We start from the raw sequence: 19,282 nt of genomic DNA, 5'->3' as shown, positions 1-19,282 counted from the left end.
GAACTGTATTCATCTATACCTGGACCTCGTGGGTTCATTAACACACAGCTCTTTGTTCTCCATCCCCATTAACAATTTGGCTCGACACTTCATTGTTTCAAAATGTGTTTCAAAACCCAGTTATTTATAATGTAAAAACTATTTTTGAGTAACAGTGCCTAGATTTTAATTATCTCTTCCAAATAAAGGATAAAAGACCAATGAATAAATCTTTGGTCCTTTGCATGACAGGCTTGAGCTTTAGTCAAAGATGGTCAGGAATTAAAACATTCAGTCTGCCTGAAGGCTTGTGGCTACCCACACACACACTCTGAGGCAAGAGTCAGTGGATGAAGTGATCTTCCCAAAAACATGTGGGCTGAGAGCATGGTCTCTAAAGGAATAACCTGAATAATGACCTAGGGTTGGATCAGTTATTGGCTTGTGAGCATTGACTTGTGTGCCAGAGCATGGAGAGATGTTCCCGGCCATCAGGAATGTGATAGATGAGGAGATGAAAGGAGTGCAAACTGAAGGGGGAAGAACCCACATGCGTTCACAGAGCTGGAGAAGGGAGGAAAAAAGAGGAAGACATAACTGGCAGCTCTTTGCTAATGAAACATTCTTCCCGTGATCTAAACCTGTGTCTGATGGAGGTTTCTTGTCATCTCTTATCAGATATATTCCCTAGTATGACACAAGAGGATACAATGGGCACAGCATGCTATGTGCAGCCAGTGCCATGTTCCACTGGTTTTAGCACTGTACGCTGGCCCTTAAGCCCTTTGCAGCATGGAACTTGCATCACTACAGATGTTATTAGCAGACAAGATGTTAGCCAGCCACAAGCCATTCTGTGTAATTGGGTTGCCACCTCCAAGGTACAAAAAAAACAGGACATCCGGGATAATCCTGAGCCCATCAAACTGGACAGCTGGCAGCGTGTACTGAGCTGCTGTACAGTTCTCCCAGGATAATCCTGGGAAAACCTGGACAGGTGGCAACCCTCATGTGCAATGCGGTTGAATGTGCATAGCTGCTGTCCTCCCCTCACCTGTCTAGAGGTCCCCTTCTGCCTCTTCTTTCGGGTTGCTGTGAACTCGCAGACTGTGGCGCCCCGCAGCTCCCTTTGCCTTCTAAAACAGACTGAACCATTGCAACTGGTAACACAGGGGGTTCAGCACAGGCAGTACAGCCAGGCAGAGAGACATCTGGCTCAGATGTGGCTTTCACTCCAGGGCTAACTGGTTCTTCCTTGATCAGCATGTGGCATTTTTCCCTGAACCAAAGAAAAGTTTCAGCACCACACTCACACATACGTGCACCAACGGCTTTGCTATTCGCATGAATGGGAAGGGCAGTAGTGGCAAAGGGGCTGTTTCTGCTTTTGACCCAACTGCCATGCAGTGTTTATCCCCCACTGCGGCCAGCTGCACACGTGCATTCTGTCTACACCCAAGTTTAATATTTTAATTTTGGGCCTACTGAAGTCAGTAGAAAGACTCCCATTGACTTCAGTGGGCTTCGGAATAAGGACCGGCTTTTCTCAGAGATTTTTCCTTCTTGTGCATGCACATGGCTCTTCTTATTTCCTCTGCCAGGAGAAAATGAGGTGGCCTCTTTTAATCAGCAAGAACTGTCAAAGGCACAACCACATACAACACGTGCTGTGCCAGAAGGAAAACACCAACTGGGAAGTCTTAGATTTCAACTGTCAGATCAAGGGAAGGGCATTGACATTTCATGTAACCTCTCACACATGTGGGAAATACTACAGGGCATCCACCCTGGTGGTCCTGACCAGTGCTGCCACCCTGTCTATGTGTCTCTTTCTGTGAGACTGTGTGTTTTACATTTCAGTTCTATATCAGACACTGAGACCACACCGCTAAATGGATTAAAGGAATCCTGGAGTCTGCCGCGTTATTGATACTGTGTTAACCTCCCAACTGGAATGCTGCTGCTATTGCAAGCAAGTGGGATCAAGGTGCAGCACATTTCCTGGAGATGTAGGACCAGCTAGAAGGAATTCTTGGTTCAAGGTGCACGAGAGGGTCATTAACATCAGTGGGTCATTAATCTCCAGGGAGTGTCCTGCATTAAGATTGTTATTAATTATAATTATTATTCTTATTATAGTTGAAAATAGGAATATTGGGCCAAATTTTCTGCTGGTATAATTCCATTCACTTCAACAGAGTTATGCCAGAGGTGAATATGTCCCATCAGGTATTTTACATATGCAGAGAAGGTGGCATCCACATGGTACATCTATTTATCATGCTCTTTGGACCACCTCACCTGCACTCTGCCCATATCCTCAGCACTCAATCTAACATTCCAACCCCCTGGGAAGCTTCAAACAATAGCCCTGTTTCTTTAAATTAACCTGCCCGAGAAATATTTCCCTCTTCTCCTCCCTACTGTGTAGCTTCCTCCAATCTAACCCCTGTCTGAGGCCCAGGATGTGGGCAAGATTCGGACACAGACCAAAGACAGGTTTTCTATTAGTAAAAGTGGCCCTGTTCGTTATCTTGCGGCCCTGCAAGATTAGAAATGGAGATGTAGGTTTTCAAAACTGACTAAAGGATTGAGACACCCATCCTCATTAAAATTCCCACTAGGTCATCTAAATCCCATAGCTGCCTTGAAAGTCTCAGACAGAAACGTTATCCTATTGGGAATGGAAGATTTCCCCTTTTCCAATGGGACCAGCCTCCAATTCTAGCCCTTAAAGGATATGAGCCATTAGATTTTCAAATAGTGACATTTTTATGAGTAAAAAACTGCTACGTGCCATTTTTAGAAGTTTTTTATAAGCCCTGCACAGCTAGACTCAAAGTAACTAAGGCAACTAGCTCTACAGGCAGAGGGATACAAAAATGAACACTAAGAAAAAGTGATCAGACTCCACAACTTGCTGTTGTAACACACCTGGCACCTACGACATATGTGATGGGGTGGGATGTTACAAAGGATTCATCAACACAAATGTGGGATCGTCTGCAGAACTCATGAATGGCGAGCACCCATCAAAAGCTCATGCTAATAAAATCTTTACCATGCACCACACCATCATGTATTCATTATATCTCTGCCTTGTTATGAGACTTCTCTACAAAAGAGCTGTCCCTATATACGTAGATACTTTATTAATAAAGTGCCAGTAGATGGCACTCAAGAATAAGCAGCATTGTTATATACTGAAAACTGGTTTTAGGGAGCAGATCTTACCTGGAGCACATGGTTCTAACTAATTTTAGGGATAACACAGTTTAATCAGCATGCATAGGTCTTTTCTAGAGAGTAGCTGCCTTGTCTATTAGCTAGAGAGATTGATTATAGAGCTTTCACCATTCCATTCAGTTTGCATGGACATAATTATAGCTTATAATTTCGTCACTGTAATATAAAGCCTCTGAATGTCTAAAATGGACAATAGGAAGAGAGGAGCTACATAGTCTAACTCTGAAATATCTCTGTGTACTTGAATGTTGTAACTTTCTGGAATCTTTGCACATTGACCTAAAAGTTCTAGAGCACTTATGGCAGTCTTCTCTATTTTCTGGTTATAAGGACGATGTTCAGTTTAGTTCTTCCTCATTTAGTTCTTCCTCATCAAAACCAAATAGAAGCTCTCGCTTTCTTTTTCTCTGTGTCTCAAAATAAAACAAACAAATCCAGATCTCTTACTCTCTGATAAAGATTGAGACTTCCATTTTCTTGAGGAGAAAGTATCAGTAAAATGTTCTGGATAACTTTTCAAGGAAGTGCGTGGTAGCTCCCAGCACAAAATCTATGACTGATTATTGCAATCTGTGCGCATGCAAGGTCACAACCTGTTTTTTAAAATTACCCACATATGGCAAGTTGCAAACCAGATAAAATACACAGCTACTCTGTAAATACGTGAGGCATGTAGTATTGACTGAGGTGCATATGCCATAGTAGAATTAGGCCTACACAATATTCTGATGTAGTTATTTGTAGCCTGGCACAGATCTCTAAGGGTGTCTCTATCTTTTGAGCTAGGTATGTAATTCTCAGCTCAAGGAGACATACCCACTCTAGCTTTCATGGAGCTAGTGTGCTAAAAAGAGAGTGCAGCCACAGTGGTGAGAGGGGCTAGCCACCCGAGTATGTGTCTAGTGTCCTGGATGGGTCACGTTGCCATGGCTAGACTATTTTTAAACACACTAGCTAGCGTGGGTATGTCTCCCTGAGCTAGGAATTACACCCAGAGCCCAAAGTAGAGACACACTCTTAGTTTACGATCACAATAACGTTATTTACCTGTCACCCTCTGGAGGAGATTGAAGTGGCACGACATTCGGTGGTGATGCTTCAGTAACATCCGATATGACTGGCCCTCCAGCAATAGCAGGACTGGTTAAGCACGAGGCAGGTTCTGTAGATGGCTGCAAAAGAAAATACAAAATGATCAGTTTGTGATACAGCAAGAAGAATTAAAGACGTTTGTTAGGTCAGTTATACATTGGCTCAGCAAGGGGCAGAGATGGGTTACTTCCTTATGACAGGGATTCTGGCTCGTCTCCACCAAACTCCTTGAACTTCCACACATTGCCTTGCGGGACTCAGCAGCATTCGATCTCCTGGAGCACTCCCTGAGGTGGTGCAGCTACACCACTCCTACGGAGGGGCAGGGGGGAGGAGACACAGACTAAGTGGCAAAATCTAGTCCCTACTACTAGGCATATCCCCATTGAATTCAATGGAACTACATTTGGTACTAAGCACTCTCTCTGGTAGTAAGAGTTTACAGGATTGGGCCCTATGGGCAAATCCCTGCTTCTGTCACTCATGGTGCAATTCTCTTGCAGTCAATGAGGTAGATGGTGGAATACTCACATGAGGAAAGTGCATACAGCATCGTAATCCCCTCAATCCCCTCCCCCACCCACAGGCCTACTACAATACACCCTTTGCCAATTGGAATGACAGCTCCAGAGGGACTTTCATGTAGGCAGAATGAGATTAGAACATATTTAAATTTTCCAAGACCCCTTAACTTCCTCTTGGTTGAAGGATCCATGAGACCTTTAAATCACTGCAAGCAACCAGGACCTTATTTTTATGTCCCAACAACTCAGCGTAACCCTTTCTCTCTCCAGTTACGTACAGTCTTTGCTTACAGCACCCAGTGCCTGGGAATTCACCTTGTTTAAACAAATGGCATCTATGGCATCTGTTCTGCACTGGGCAGGGTAACCAAAGCAATCACAGGAGTTATGATGCTATGGATTACGCAGGGCTGTTGTCTTCTCATCTGGCCAGGAGAGCCTCTGTTTCTAGCTGCTCTCTGAACTTCTCCTGCCTTGGAGAGCTAGGAAGAGGCTATAGGCTGAATGTCTATATTTAGGGACGTTTTAGGTGAGATTTTTATACTCAGAGTCCAGAGGTGGGATTTTGGGACTTGTGCTCCTTAGTCATTTAGGTGCAACCCCAGGTTGTTAAGGATAGATTCCCAGCTGGGAGGACCCTAACCATAGAGATGTAGCCCAGAATATAGTCCCCCCCAGGCCACCCATGGCCAAACACCTGGCTAGAATGACACCGGGTTGTGCTCCAGTTGTATCTCCCTCCCTGACCACATGGGCCTGTGAGTAGTAACCAGGAAACAGAGGCCAGAATCTCTCTCCCCTACTCCAGCCAGAGCCCCTTCGCACTCTCATCCAGTCAGAGAACAGCAGGGAAGGGCAGCCAGAGAGCGGGATGGGCCCTCTTTCACTGCGGAGTAGTACATTTTCAGATAAAGAAAATGTAACTTTGCAAATCTCTCTCTCCACAATGCATTTTTGCCACATTGGGTCACTTTTAAACATTTGCTCTCATTTAAAAGAGTTACCTGTGCTAATAGGTCATGCACAGAAATGTCGCCTTTCTCACAGTGACACCATGACAAAAGAAGGAATGAAACAAGGGTCCGTGTTTGAAAGTGAACCTACCGACTGAATGAAATAGGAATCATGAAGAGGGTCCACAGACAAATGTCGGCTGAACTTGGGCACTTGCGGCGCTGAACTTCCATCATCTAACATCAGAGGTCTGTGGAGAGAAGGAGAAAAGATATTTTATCTCAGCCTTGTATTAACTGTCTGTCCCCTAAGTATGAGTGTAAGAAACATCTGAATCAGTGGCTGGCATCAGCTGGCAGCTTCTCAATGTGTGTGTCTTATTTTCTTTTGCTGTCAGGTGCTTTCCTGTCTTGTGTCATGGATGGTAAAGTGAAAAGATACAGTGTCAGAGCAGCTTTGGATAGATCACCAAGCACACGGGACCTTTCATGTCCATGCAGAGGATGCAGGATCTTGGTTTTCCAGGTCTTGGCTGAAAGATCCACACACGGTAAATGACGCAGAACTCTATAGCCCACAGAAGACAGAAAATCTGAAACACTCCCACCAGGATTAGAAGTTGCAGTTCCCAGTACTTCAAACCTGAGGCTTGGAACACCAAAGCATCCATCCCATTGATTTTCCTTTGCAGAGGCTGCAATATTTATTCTTTTAATAATTTAAATTAAGCGCTGGGAGGGGTTATATGACTAATACTAGAGAAAACCTATTACCTCAGCCACACTATTAAAGGGAAGTTCATTCTTAGCGAAAGCCCTGTCAAGCTACCAGATTCCAGTGAGACCCAATTATCCAGTAGAGACCTACCCAAGAGCAGCTTTCGCCTTTTCACCAGAGGTTTGAAAAGAAAATCTTTTCTCCATTCATCTTTGTGTGAATTTTTGCAATTTGCCTATTAGATCCAGTTGTCTCTTCTACATTCTGTGCTCTGTTTTGGAGTCTCATCCGCATTCTGCCCAAACATGCAACATAATCCAATGCCCAAGTATTTCAATAAACCAAATTTCAGCTCAGTTAGACTGGAGTCTACATTTCCTGGCAATCCAATCAGTATTACATACACATTTCACTAGAAAGGTAGAAGTCTGATGAGAAATAAAGTATTTATTAATGAATGGAATACAGAAAATGAATAGAATATATGGGAATGCAACTTTCCAGGTAAATCGCAACCTTAATTTTGGAGGACTGGGTGTTAATGCCAATTGCTGTTCCTCCATCCTCAGTGAAGCTTCCATTTTATACGATCCACAGTACCTAGCCCCCGAGTCCAGATGACACTCAGGAATGATTTAAAAAGTGACAAGTGATTATGGAGCTCTCGATTTTGCAAGGGGTGGGGGAAATGCAATACCTTAACAGGGCTTAATTAGTACAAAATGCTAAGCCCCCATTGTCTGAAAATCAGGTCCCTTTAAGGGGTCTCAAGCTGGGACCTTGAAAACTGAGGCAAACAAAACCACGAGACCCTTTTGAAAATTTTGGCCATAATTGATCTCTCTTGGGTACTAAGATACGGCCTTCATCACCATAACACTTGAGCACCCCACACTTATTTAGCATCACATTACCACTGTGAAATGGAGAAGTAGCACCCTCATTTTGCAGATCGGGAACTGAGGCACAGAGAAATTAAGTAACTTGCTTAAGGCCACACAGGATGTTTGTGGCAGAGCTAGAAACCAAGTCCCTGTCCACTAACCTAACAACAAGGCCGTCCATCCTTCCTCTCCTAAGAGCCTCTGTGCCTTTCTTTAGATCGCAAGTGCCATGGGGCAGGGAATGTCTTTGTTCTGTCTTATATGGTGTTGGCCGCATTGCAGGGCTTGATAATAGTAACAAATAATAAATGAGAAAGAGGGCAATGGACAGCTGGAAGTCCGAGTGGAAAGATTTCTTAGGTGGAGCCCAGCTGTTTTACTCTGGAAAGAACAATGGGGAACATTTCGAATTAGTATCCGGGAAACTGACTATTTCAGGAAACCTTAGCACGTTATTTTTTAAAAAGCAGCCAAGCATATTAATCTCCTCGAAAAACAGAACCTGATGCCAAATGGCAGACAGCTGAGCTTGCAAGGGGTTACAAATCCTCCTAACAATGAACTGACCTATAGGTCTAACTTTATAGGTTAGCCCATGATTACTGCATCCTCTTTTCATTGAGTTTCCTCATCACTGCTAATATTTAAAACAAAAACTAATAGACAAACAGCAAAACCCAACATTTGCCTGGCTTCTCCCTCTCATTTTCTTGTTTTAAAGAGAAATTGGCTCTAGTTCTCCTAGATCAGCTGATTGGTTAGTCAAGTAGAGCTCAGAAACACAGGAGGCCTAGAGGCTTATACCCATTCCATCTAGCAATAACAAGTGTGTCTTTATCTTTGTGCATTTCCACGCACTATCTACACTTTGTACGTTTTGTAAGTAGAATTATTTTCAAACCAGAGAGGACTTCCATCTTCTAGAGGTTATGGTCAGTGCCTGACTTTAATGATGCTACAGCCTCTGTGCTTTGCCTAGGCTTGGCGTAGAACAGGCAATTAGCTTCCCAGACCTGAAGAAGAGCTCTGGGCAAGTTTGAAAGCTTGTCTCCCTCTCACCAATAGAAGTTGTCCAATAAAAGACATTACCTCACCCATCTCGTCCCTCTAATATCCCGGGACCAACATGCCCACCGCTACACTGCATACAACATGGAAGCAGGCAGACAGTGCTTACCTCAGGGCTCAATATTTTATTAATTCTTAGACTCCATGAGCTTACTGCTAGCTAACTGCAGCTCGAACCCTTCATCGGAGAGACTGCCTGAGTGGCTGGGCTGCATTGCCAGGACTTGGGCAGCAGGTGTCCAATGCTTATGCCTACATCTGCCATCATTCCTGTGCCTGCCTTGTTCCCAGCTTGCTCCACCACTGTTCCTGCTTTGTTCTCAGTCCTGTGGCTTCCTTGCTCCTGCTCTGCTCCAGCCCTGCTTCCCAACTTGGCTCCGGACTTTTGAGTCCTGATCCTCGGCTCTGGATCCTGGATCTTGGCTCTAACCACAAGGCCAGTCCATGACACATTCAAAGACAATGTCTTTTTTTAACAAGATGCTTTCATTTAAGAACCACAGCAAGCTACAAAGCAGAGAGCAGAGCCCCTTCCCATGTGCTTGGTATTCTCCTTGCCATGAGCCAGAAAAGATCATTCCTAGTTCCTTCAATTCGTCCTGTGTGACGTTATTGATATGAACTGGGACCATATAGAACATGGTTTGCAACCAAGGTCCTGTAGTGGCACCAAATCTTAGGTAAAGGGGGTCAGATAAGGTGTCTAAGACCAGGTTATGGGTTGCTGGTTATGATTATGCTGTCTGTATGTCTGTATCATTTTGTAGTTGAAGTTATAAGTATTGGCTCTATACTGTCTGTATTTTGTATTTGTGCTGTGCTTTTGGGTGACACCGCAGACAAGTTGGTGTTAGCTCGGCCTAGCCTGCTTGATGGCCCATTAAGGACCATCAGCTACACAATTGACCCATGGAGAGAAGGCAGACACGCCTTGTGACTCAGCAAAGTATGCAGGGACTTGCCCATGTGACTCCAGACTCCATTTTGCTGTAATTTTCCACAGTAAGGACAAAGAGGTTCTTACACCTGGAAAAGCCTATATAAGGCTGATGCCTCATCTCCATCTTGTCTTCAATCCTGCTTCTTACCTCTGGAGGGACTTTGCTACAAGCTGAAGCTCTACACAAGGGACTGATGACCCATCCCAGCGGGGGATGTTCTCCAGAGACTTGGTTTGAATCTGCAGTTTACTCCATCACTGCTACAAGCCTGAACTAAGAACTTTGCCATTACTGTATGTAATTGATTCCATTTAACCAATTCTAGCTCTCATCCCTACCTTTTTCCCTTTATGAATAAACCTTTAGATTTTAGATTCTAAAGGATTGGCAACAGTGTGATTTGTGGGTAAGATCTGATGTGTATATTGACCTGGGTCTAGGGCTTGATTCTTTGGGATCGAGAGAACCTTTTTCTTTTATTGGGGTGTTGGTTTTTATAACCATTCATCCCCAGGACGAGTGGGACTGGTGGTGATACTGGGAGACTGGTATCAGAGGGGTAGCCGTGTTAGTCTGGTTCTGTAGAAGCAGCAAAGAATCCTGTGGCACCTTATAGACTAACAGACGTTTTGCAGCATGAGCTTTCGTGGGTGAATACCCACTTCTTCAGATGGGAGACTGGAGTGTCTAAGGAAATTGCTTGTGTGACTTGTGGTTAGCCAGTGGGGTGAAACCAAAGTCATTTTTGTCTGGCTGGTTTGGTTTGCCTTAGAGGTGGAAAAACCCCAGCCTTGGGCTGTGACTGCCCTGTTTGAGCAATTGGTCCTGAATTGGCACTCTCAGTTGGGTCCCGCCAAAACCTCATCGTCACATCCTGATACATGGAAGTGCTTCCTCTTGTGTCTGAATACTGTCACTGCAGCTACCATAGATCATAAATAGAGATGAGCTCAAACTGGAAGACAGGATCCACCTACCCATGAACTTGGAGAAGTTTGTATTTGGGTCTGGATCCAAACTTGACAACTCAGGCCCATCTCTAATCTTACACAGTCTTTACATTGAGGCAGAGAGCACAGACATGCAAGTTACAGAAGCTCTCAATAAGGGGTGAGTTCTCATCTAACACTCAGAGCCAAGAATCAATACACCAGGTTCTCCTCTCACTTACTCCCCCGATACGGTGGTGTACCTTAACTGACTTCAGTGGAGCTACTCCAGATTTATACCGGTTTAATTTAGAGCGAAATCAGGCCACATCTATCATATCAGCCCATCACTGTGGTAGCCAAGCACTTTGAATGAAGTTCACCCTTTGTGCCGAGGGCCAGCACACAGCCCGTTTCAAACCTCAAGATAAAGCCCGAATCTGACGCTCTGCACAGGGGCGAATTTTACCCTAACATAGGCTTATTCCCAAACATCAGAGCATGTCTCACAAGATGTACATGCCATCAATGACTTCCACACAACAGTAATTTACCCTTAAGATTATAGTTGTAGAAGCAGCATCCTAAGTGCAACCTGAACTATTTTATATGCATCCAAGTCCAGTGACCCTATTTTAATTAACTGATTATTTTAGTTAGCTAGGGCCCAATTCTGCTCCTGTTGATTTCAAATGGGAAAACGTCCATAGGCTTCAAAGGGAGCCAGATCAGGCCCGCAGTTAGTTCAGTGGTCCCTCTTTCCGCTCACTCTGTATTACTAAAATAAAGGTCAGAGCAAGCTGACATGCTGGTTCTCTAAAGGCCACTGAATGAGGAGTGTCAGCAGGTCTGACTCAGCAGTTCTGCCCCATTCATTTGTTATCACCATGGTGCCCGAGTCAGGTGACTTCCCACCCCACTCTGAGCTGAGCTGGTGTTTTTAATGAAGCGTGAGCATTATCTGTCCGTGTGCGTGCCACACCAGGGTACGTACAGTTTTCTCTTTATCCCAGCGCCGCTGGGGTTTGATTGGAGCTGGCCGAACAGAAACTGAATCAGCTGTTAGGGGAGATCAAAGTCAGGTGTTAATCAGCAGTGGTCCAGCATTCCACACTCCAGAGCACCTTTCTTATCATGTACATTCCCCCGTTTTACCGAAACCCCAAAGACATGGGATCTGCCATGCAGAATATAGAATCATAGAAATGGTGGGCTGGAAGGGTCCTGTGCTGAGGTAGGACCAAGCAGACCATTCCTGACAGGTGTTGTCAAACCTGTTCTCTAAAACCTCCAATGACGACGATTCCCCAGCCTCCCTATTCCAGAACTGAAACTACCCTTAGAGTTAGAAAGTTTTTCCTACTATGGAGTGGAATATCTGAATCAGAATGTATGAAATTACCTAGCTTGAAAAGGTTCAGGAGCAATTTGCGTAGTTAACACTCACGGGTTTGATTTTCAGGTAGTGCTTCCGTGAACGGAACCGTGCACATTCTTTCACTGCCAGGTGCGCATGAACAGGACTAGCTAGTGCAGCATGTGCATACGCAGTCCCCAACTAGCCCCATTATATCTGGAGGTATGTGTGCAAACAAGCACATAATTCCGTGTGCATCAATGCACACAGATCTGCTTGACCAGACTCAATCTCTATATAAGGTAACAGGCTATTTACACACCTACGGATGGTCCTGGACTGAGTGTCTCAGCCATTTCTGCTGAATTTTTAACCCTGTTTTGCTCAGGACACCAACCATAACGCAAGAATGCGTTCGTAGTGAGAAATCCTTCATCAGAGGACAGTTGACTCAAGCCTAATGCAACACTTTCACCACAGACCAGGTGCAAACTGTGTATTAGCATCATGTCTTGCATCCATCGCTTGCCTGTTTCTTGCAGTACAAGAAAGAGAGCAGCGAAAATGCAACCACAGTGTGTGTGGAGCTTCTACCTTGCCATCGTGTTAGAATCAGAATGTGTCTCCTCTTTGTTGGAAAGGGAATCACCGTGGGCTTCGCTGAGCCATTTACATGCAGCCCCATGGTGGGGGCTTTGTGGAGCCTCCCCTCCCCTGGGGAAGCTCCAGGAGGAATTCATAGATTTTTAAGGCCAGATGGGACTATTGTGATCATCCAGTTTGACCTCCTCAATAACTCAGACTCTAGAATTTCACCCAATAATTCCCCCTACCAGCCAGATAACTCTGGAGAACTCATCATGGAGCTGCCTGGCAGACTGGGGAACAGCCACCCGTACACTCCCTGGTATAACGGGCCAGTTCTGCTGTCCAGCATGGAGGAGGGACAGCTGGTCAATGCACTCAGAAATCACACTGAGAGACACAGAGACTGCAGCTGTGTCTGCATGCACAAGGGATGGGGAGGCTCTTTGCATCCTTTCACAGCCTTCTCACTGATGCATCAGGGCTCCATCTGGGCCTGGATTCTTTGAAATCTATGGAAAAACGCGACCTTCCCATCTCTTGAACTGTGCATAAAACAGAATGTGAACCACTCAACAGAAAGGCTGATGCAGTTTTTAACTGAGAAGGCCGAGAAGGACAAGCACAGCATTGCAGTGCAGTGACTGTAGTTGGAAACCATACAGTTCGGCCTATCCAAGGAGATAACATTGCTGCAGTATCTGTCATATTCCCTGTTCTTAGCATTGACTTCAGCGGGGGCAGGCTCAAGGATCTTATGCTTCGGGCTAGGTAGTGCAACCTTTTCTCCCTTGGTGAGTCCCGCCTCGCTCGCTGACCTCAGTGGCACCGCTTGTGTGCGTGAGCACTCACCGATGGGAGGAAGGGCTGCACGATCTAGGGAATGTACAGGCTTCGTGACCATTTTACTGCGACTTGCACAAAGAGCTAGGGAGAAATCTGGGCAAGCCCAAAAGTCTGTAGTCGACACCCATAGCCCAAGGCATTAATGGTGAGGACTATCTCCATAGAAAATAGAAAATGCATAAAATGATCCATCTTGCTCCCATTGAAACCAGTGAGAGCTTTGCCCCCGATTTCAATGTAAGCTGGATCAGGCTCAAAGCGCCCATGACTCCCCTACATACAGTGCAGCCTAAAGTCACTGTGGAGCAATACAAATTCATCTGCTTAAGGATTTTACCCTTCTTTATACATGGGCACAGAGCTAGATGCTGAGTCTGAGCTCCCCTAATGCTATCCTAGGGCTGCATGGCTGTAAAACCAGATATGGCCAAAGGTGATACAATTCTCCGCCTATCACGCAGAGCTCCTATTAGCACTCAGGAGAGCCATGTGCAATGCAATTAGGAAAGAGGGAAAATACATACATGGCAATGACAAAGACTGAACAAAATGTAATGAAGGCTCTGGACAGGAATAGTGAGACTTAACTACATCTTTCTGATAGTCTGCATAACACCGTTCAATACAACTTTACGGTTATCTGAGCCCGAGCTGGTCTGATCGCTACCTTGTTGATCACTTTCTGTTGTTGAGAATGATTCTGCCTGAGAGATACAACTTCCCGCCACAGGACTTCATTCTGTCTGAAAGGGAAACAGAAACATCCCCTAAGCACACAGACATCCCCACCCACAGGCCTGACGTTCGCTGCCGTGGCCGACTGTGTGAGATTTTTATCTTTTCTTAAAACCCCAGATACTGGAGACGTGATTATCTGAGCGTCTCAACCTTCATATTATATATATTTAAAATAAGTAGTTGGCCTTCCTGGTTGCAGAGAAAGCTTGAAAATACAACCCCCCAAAAGGTTCAACAAACGTAAGGCAAATAAAAAGAATCCAAAATCATTTTGTGATTTCTGACTGGTTTGGCTTGGCAATACTATACTTCTTTCCACTTCAACTGAAATGGTACTCCTGTAAATTCAATCCCTCCCAACCCCAATGAGACGATATTATTGAAGGGTCATATTTCAAAGGGACGTCTCCAATTGTGTCTGCAAATCAAATTGTCCACATACACACATAGCTTGTATGCAAACACAGGTTTTATGTGAGCAGTTTTACAGGGTTTCTTGAAAATTTGGCCTCAAAGGTCTTCATTTTAACACTAAGAACTAGTGAATACAGCATGGAGGCTCCACCCTTAGAGGATGCTTCTGTGCCTTCATTGTGCAGTGGTCTCAGAACAGCCATAATTCTCAGTGCCTTAGAACTTGGCACAAGTTATAGACAGAGCTGGTCGAGTAATTCATTGGGAAAAAAGAGCCAGCGAATACAGCCCTATTGCCCACCACTCATTTGTGACTGTATTCTGATACCATTATTTGTAGGTATTTGTGGAATAGTTTGGAAGTACAATTTTTCAGCCTGTGGGCTGTTTGCAGTCTGTTAATGTTGACTATTCACTTCTCATTATTTGTGGAATGTGATTTTAATTCATTGAATGCAATTTTTAAATTCCTTTTATAAATTCAAACTGGAAAGGAAGACCAAAACCCAGTACTTCATTGGACATAAAACAAATGTTTATAGCACAGAAGGGATTCATTTTAAAGATCGTATTGGATGTGCATGATACAATTCCCAGAGGTCTTACAAATACTCCCCAGGGTTTGCAACAATGTCATGAAGCAGACCCGTAGGAGCAATGTGAATGCGATCAACTCACTGCTTCATGTCCTGCATCTGACACTCCATGTTCTCCTGCTGACTTCTCAGAATCTGGACTTCGTAGAGCAACCTGCTGAGATCCTCCTGGCGCATCTTCGTTTCCTCGCTTTTCACAATAGATACCTGAGAAGAGCACATGAGGCAGAATTTACTACCGCAAGACGTTATGCACAGGGATAAGAGCTTTGCAATGGTTTCTAAGCAGGAGTATCAGCTACAGCCTGGGATTTTAAGTGATGATATATTGGAACAGGAGACACAGTTTTAAGAGTCTCGGGTGGCCCCAAAGGGTCATAGCTAGGGGCACTGTAAAGTAAACAGAGGCTGAAGAGCATGAAAAATTCTTTAATAGTGAGGTCTATTAGGCTAGGGACTAGCATCCTAGTAGCTGTGGTGAAAGACCCATCACTGGAGTTATTTAAAACTGAACTGGACAAAAATGGTACTTTAAGGATCAATCCAACACTAGCACTAAGGAGATGAACTAGATGGTCTACCCAGGCCTTCTACATCCCTAATGTCAGCGATTCTAGGAAGTGAGGTTAGCTAATGATGCAAGCTTTCTAGCAGCCTTCCATCATCCTGCCCATTCCTCTAATGACACCATTAGACCCCATGCACATCAGCACCCCAAGAGAAGAGGTGCAGCTCTCATTCAATTCCCACCTTCCTTTTGATGTGTTCCAAGAGGTGTTCGTGGCCTTGTAGGAAATAAAGATGCTGGAACTCAGTGTCATCACGTTCAGGCTTGACAAGGCCACCCTGCTCTATATTTACCACTTTCCTGAAGCCATCTAAACGTAAACAGAACTGGTGAGAACCATGTATAGCATATAGATTGGGAAGAACAAAGAAGCCCAATGTTTGAATTAACCTTCCCCACATTACCCACTGATTTTCAAGTGTCGTTTCCTTTTCCCTGCTCCTAATTTCTGCCTGACTGTTGTCCTAGACATTGCAAATATGCTGCAAGGAGCGAATCCTTCACTGGTTAGCTCACATGGTCCTTAACACGCCAATGGCAGAGATGGGCCAGAGATGCTAATTTGTCTAGCCAAATATGCCTCAAACCCCAAACCGGAGGCACCTGATGCTGAAATGGTAGTACAGTCTCTACTACCAATTCAACCCGGCACCTCTCTGCTGACTGGGGCTGCTAATCAGTGCCAGTTGTAATGATGGGGACCCTTGTTTGTGACCGACTTGCCCATTAGCACTCACTCCACATTGGCTACAGAAGAGATCTTGGATAGAAACAATTTTTTAACCGAGGCTGCATTTAAACTGCTGGCCTACAGCTGAAAGGGCCATTTCTAATCCTCATGTAAACATCCACAGCCCACCTTTACTTTGTAACGCTTTTGTGAAAAATAAAAATGTAATTAAGGCTGGAGTTCATCACCAGGCAGAGGACGAAGCACCTCTGACATTCTATGTAAGCCCTTAAAATAGGACAAACGCAGTGCTGAGGTGTTGTGCTGGCCTCTGCACAGGGGTGAATTTCACCCCCTAAATCCAGCACCTACTACTGGGATATTTTGTTACCCAAAAAACACTCTAACGACACAGATCACACGTTCTGTAGTTGCGTGAGGATTTTTAGGAATGGGACATGTGAAGTGCTGTTGAAACTTCAACCGGTGCTTCAAAATATTAATATCTTTCCGATGTATTAAAAATAAAGAAAGCACGTGATAGCGTGCTAGCAGCTAGTCACTGTTTGAGGCTCTGTGGGTGTTGCAGCTGGAAGTTGCAATTGAAGGTAAGCTGGTGCAGTTTTATTTACACAGAATGTGCAAAGTCCCATGTCTCCAAATGCAGCAGGAATCAAATGGCAGGACACAGCTTCTTTTACTCACAGTACCAAGAGCACCCATTTCAGCCTGCACCCCAGACCTATAAACCTCTCTCCAGGCTTCTTCCAGGGTCAACTTTCAGCTGGTCCTTTTGGATCTCTCTCTCTCTCGCTCTCTCTTTTGTGCCTGTTCTCAGTTTCTTTGTTTTCTGCCTTCCCTCACTTCCCCCTCCCTCTGCCATATACCCAGTGCTTAATTTGGGCCAGGGCTTTCCGGGGCTGAGCCCTGGCACCTTTACGCTTGGCAGTTCATAGCCCTGGCACCTCGGGGCTTGCTTAGTCACTTATGAAAGCAGGGCCGCCCAGAGGATTCAGGGGGCCTGGGGTCTTCCCGCCGCCGAATTGCCACCGAAGACTCGGCACTTCGGCGGTGGGTCCCAGGATGGAAGGACCCCCTGCCGTGGGTCTTCGGGGCACTTCAGCGGCGGGTCCTGGAGTGGAAGGACTCCCGCCGCCGAATTGCTAAGAAGACCCGCAGCAGAAAAAGCTCTGAGGGCCCGGGCCCCACGAGAGTTTTCCAGGGCCCCCACAGCGAGTGAAGGACCCCGCTCCAGGGCCCCCGAAAAATTCTCGTGGGGGCCCCTGCAGGGCCCGGGGCAAATTGCCCCACTTGCCCCCGCCTCTGGGCGGCCCTGTATGAAAGTAAAAAAATTGCTTGAGCCCTGGCACCTAATTGCTTGAGCAATTTTCATTGCAAATTAAGCACTGCATATACCCTTCCCCAAAATGATATTCAGCAAAGCTCCTGGGCAGGTTCATGCACTCCTTTTGCCTTAGGTCAACCTTATGCTTACAGATATGTAAGCTATAGGGTGAGTTCACACTAGAGAGTTTGAATCCCATGACAAGGTTTCACCCAGCTGATAACAATAGTTTACCTGCCATAGCGAAAAATACTCAATAAATCTTAAAATCTGTTTTTCGTTTCCTGCCCTGAACTGTTCTTCATAGTTTTGGCAAGCCTGGAAGTACCAAACTACTAGGAAGGGCTAGACCACTTCTCACAAAATCTCCACTCTGATTTTTTGACCAGAGAGATTTAGTAGGAGATTTTCAAAAGGTCAAAATCAGGTAGGTGCCATGGCCTTTCAGCCAAAGTTGGGCACCTAGCTGCCCTTTGTGCCTCTGAAAATCTTTCCTTGGATGCTTGTGTTCACTGATCTAAAGCATACCTGGGTCTCTCGGATATTGGCCTAAACTATGAGGTAGGCCAGAATATGCTATATAACATAGGGGAAAATGCATTAAGTGACCAGTCAAGGGGCATATAAAAACTGGTTTTCTAACAAAAATGACCTCCTACTAATTACGGAGGAGAACTGTTCTCAGTACAACCAAACCCTGGGCATGGGTGAAGATTGTGCTTTTAAGATTCTGTTGCAGGGCAAGAATATCAATAGGGTTTGTGAAGATTCTGATACAACATGATATATAAAGCAAATGACAAATTATGTGTCATCAGACTGACTGTAAGCCGAAAACGTTGGAATGGAAACTTTGTTTGTTTACAACGAAAGTAATCTGTGTGCTCGAATATGAATACAGCACAAGGAAATCTCACTCCTGTGTTCTGGTAACAAGCCTTTCTCATGACCTATGAATTCATCAGAAGCTTTTAATCAATCTGCAGCCTTCTATAACAATTCTTTATCCATATTGCACAACCTTCTGTCTTGACAAGGGAAGGCCTTCGTTTAGACACATAATTCAGGCCACACACCATTTCATTTATATTATTGTACATTAGTTGCTGCAGAAATGCTAAATCTTAATATGAAGGCAAAATTATTTAAGAAAAAGAATTTAATCCGTATCATTTTTCTTGTGTCCTTCACTTTGAGCCTCTGTGGAATGCTGAGTCTCATATCTGGGTCTTGGCTCTTATACTTAAATTTATTTGTTATTCTTATGCTTATTTTATTCTCTTCTTTCCCAGAGGATGTCTCCATTATAGTGCACTCCAGTACTGGAGTTTTACTTACACATGTTCAGCTGCCGGACAAAGCTGGCCATGTTGTTGTGTTTGAAATACTTAGGGAGCACCTCCTTGGCAAACTGACCTTGATCGAAAACGTGGAAGCTGGTGCCATTCTGCAGAAAAGATAGGAAAAAAAGAAAAAATTCACATGGTAGTTCTGGAATCCCCAGAGGCAAGTGCAAGCCAGTGAAATGGGAGATGGCCAGATGGAGTTAATTACTTAGAGCCATGACTGTCAAGGTGATCAGATACAATGAGGTTGAGATGCAATGGTGGGCGAGTATGGGGTAGCAGTGTGATCCAAGGGGTAGGATACTGAACTCAGGAAACCTGAGCTCTATTCTGGGCTCTGCCACTAGCTTGCAGGGTGACCCTGGGCAAGTCACTTCCCTGCTCCGTGCCTCAGTTTCCCCAACTGCAAAATGGAGATAATGATATGGACTTCCTTTCTAGGGTACTTTGAGATGGACTGAGGAAAAGTTGTATATTATTATT

The 19,282-nt window shown here is 44.8% G+C and overlaps 1 protein-coding gene across 1 annotated transcript in view; it reads right to left on the bottom strand.

Moving 5' to 3' along the window:
* HSF4 (heat shock transcription factor 4) overlaps positions 1–19,282 on the bottom strand; it is a 30,911-nt gene that overhangs the window by 7,361 nt on the left and 4,268 nt on the right. The window contains exons 2-9 of the mRNA XM_044986963.1: positions 18,792–18,900; positions 15,621–15,748; positions 14,953–15,077; positions 13,790–13,865; positions 11,329–11,393; positions 5,946–6,045; positions 4,273–4,397; positions 1,034–1,258 (exon numbers count right to left, since the gene is read on the bottom strand). Coding sequence (XP_044842898.1) covers positions 1,034–1,258; positions 4,273–4,397; positions 5,946–6,045; positions 11,329–11,393; positions 13,790–13,865; positions 14,953–15,077; positions 15,621–15,748; positions 18,792–18,900 — 953 coding nt within the window. The remainder of the gene's footprint in view (positions 1–1,033; positions 1,259–4,272; positions 4,398–5,945; positions 6,046–11,328; positions 11,394–13,789; positions 13,866–14,952; positions 15,078–15,620; positions 15,749–18,791; positions 18,901–19,282) is intronic.

Source organism: Mauremys mutica, chromosome 14 (assembly GCF_020497125.1).
Source record: "Mauremys mutica isolate MM-2020 ecotype Southern chromosome 14, ASM2049712v1, whole genome shotgun sequence".
Classification (NCBI taxonomy): Eukaryota; Metazoa; Chordata; order Testudines; family Geoemydidae; genus Mauremys; species Mauremys mutica.
The sequence above is the reverse complement of the archived record's forward strand: the minus strand, read 5'-3'. Positions and strand labels throughout refer to the sequence as shown.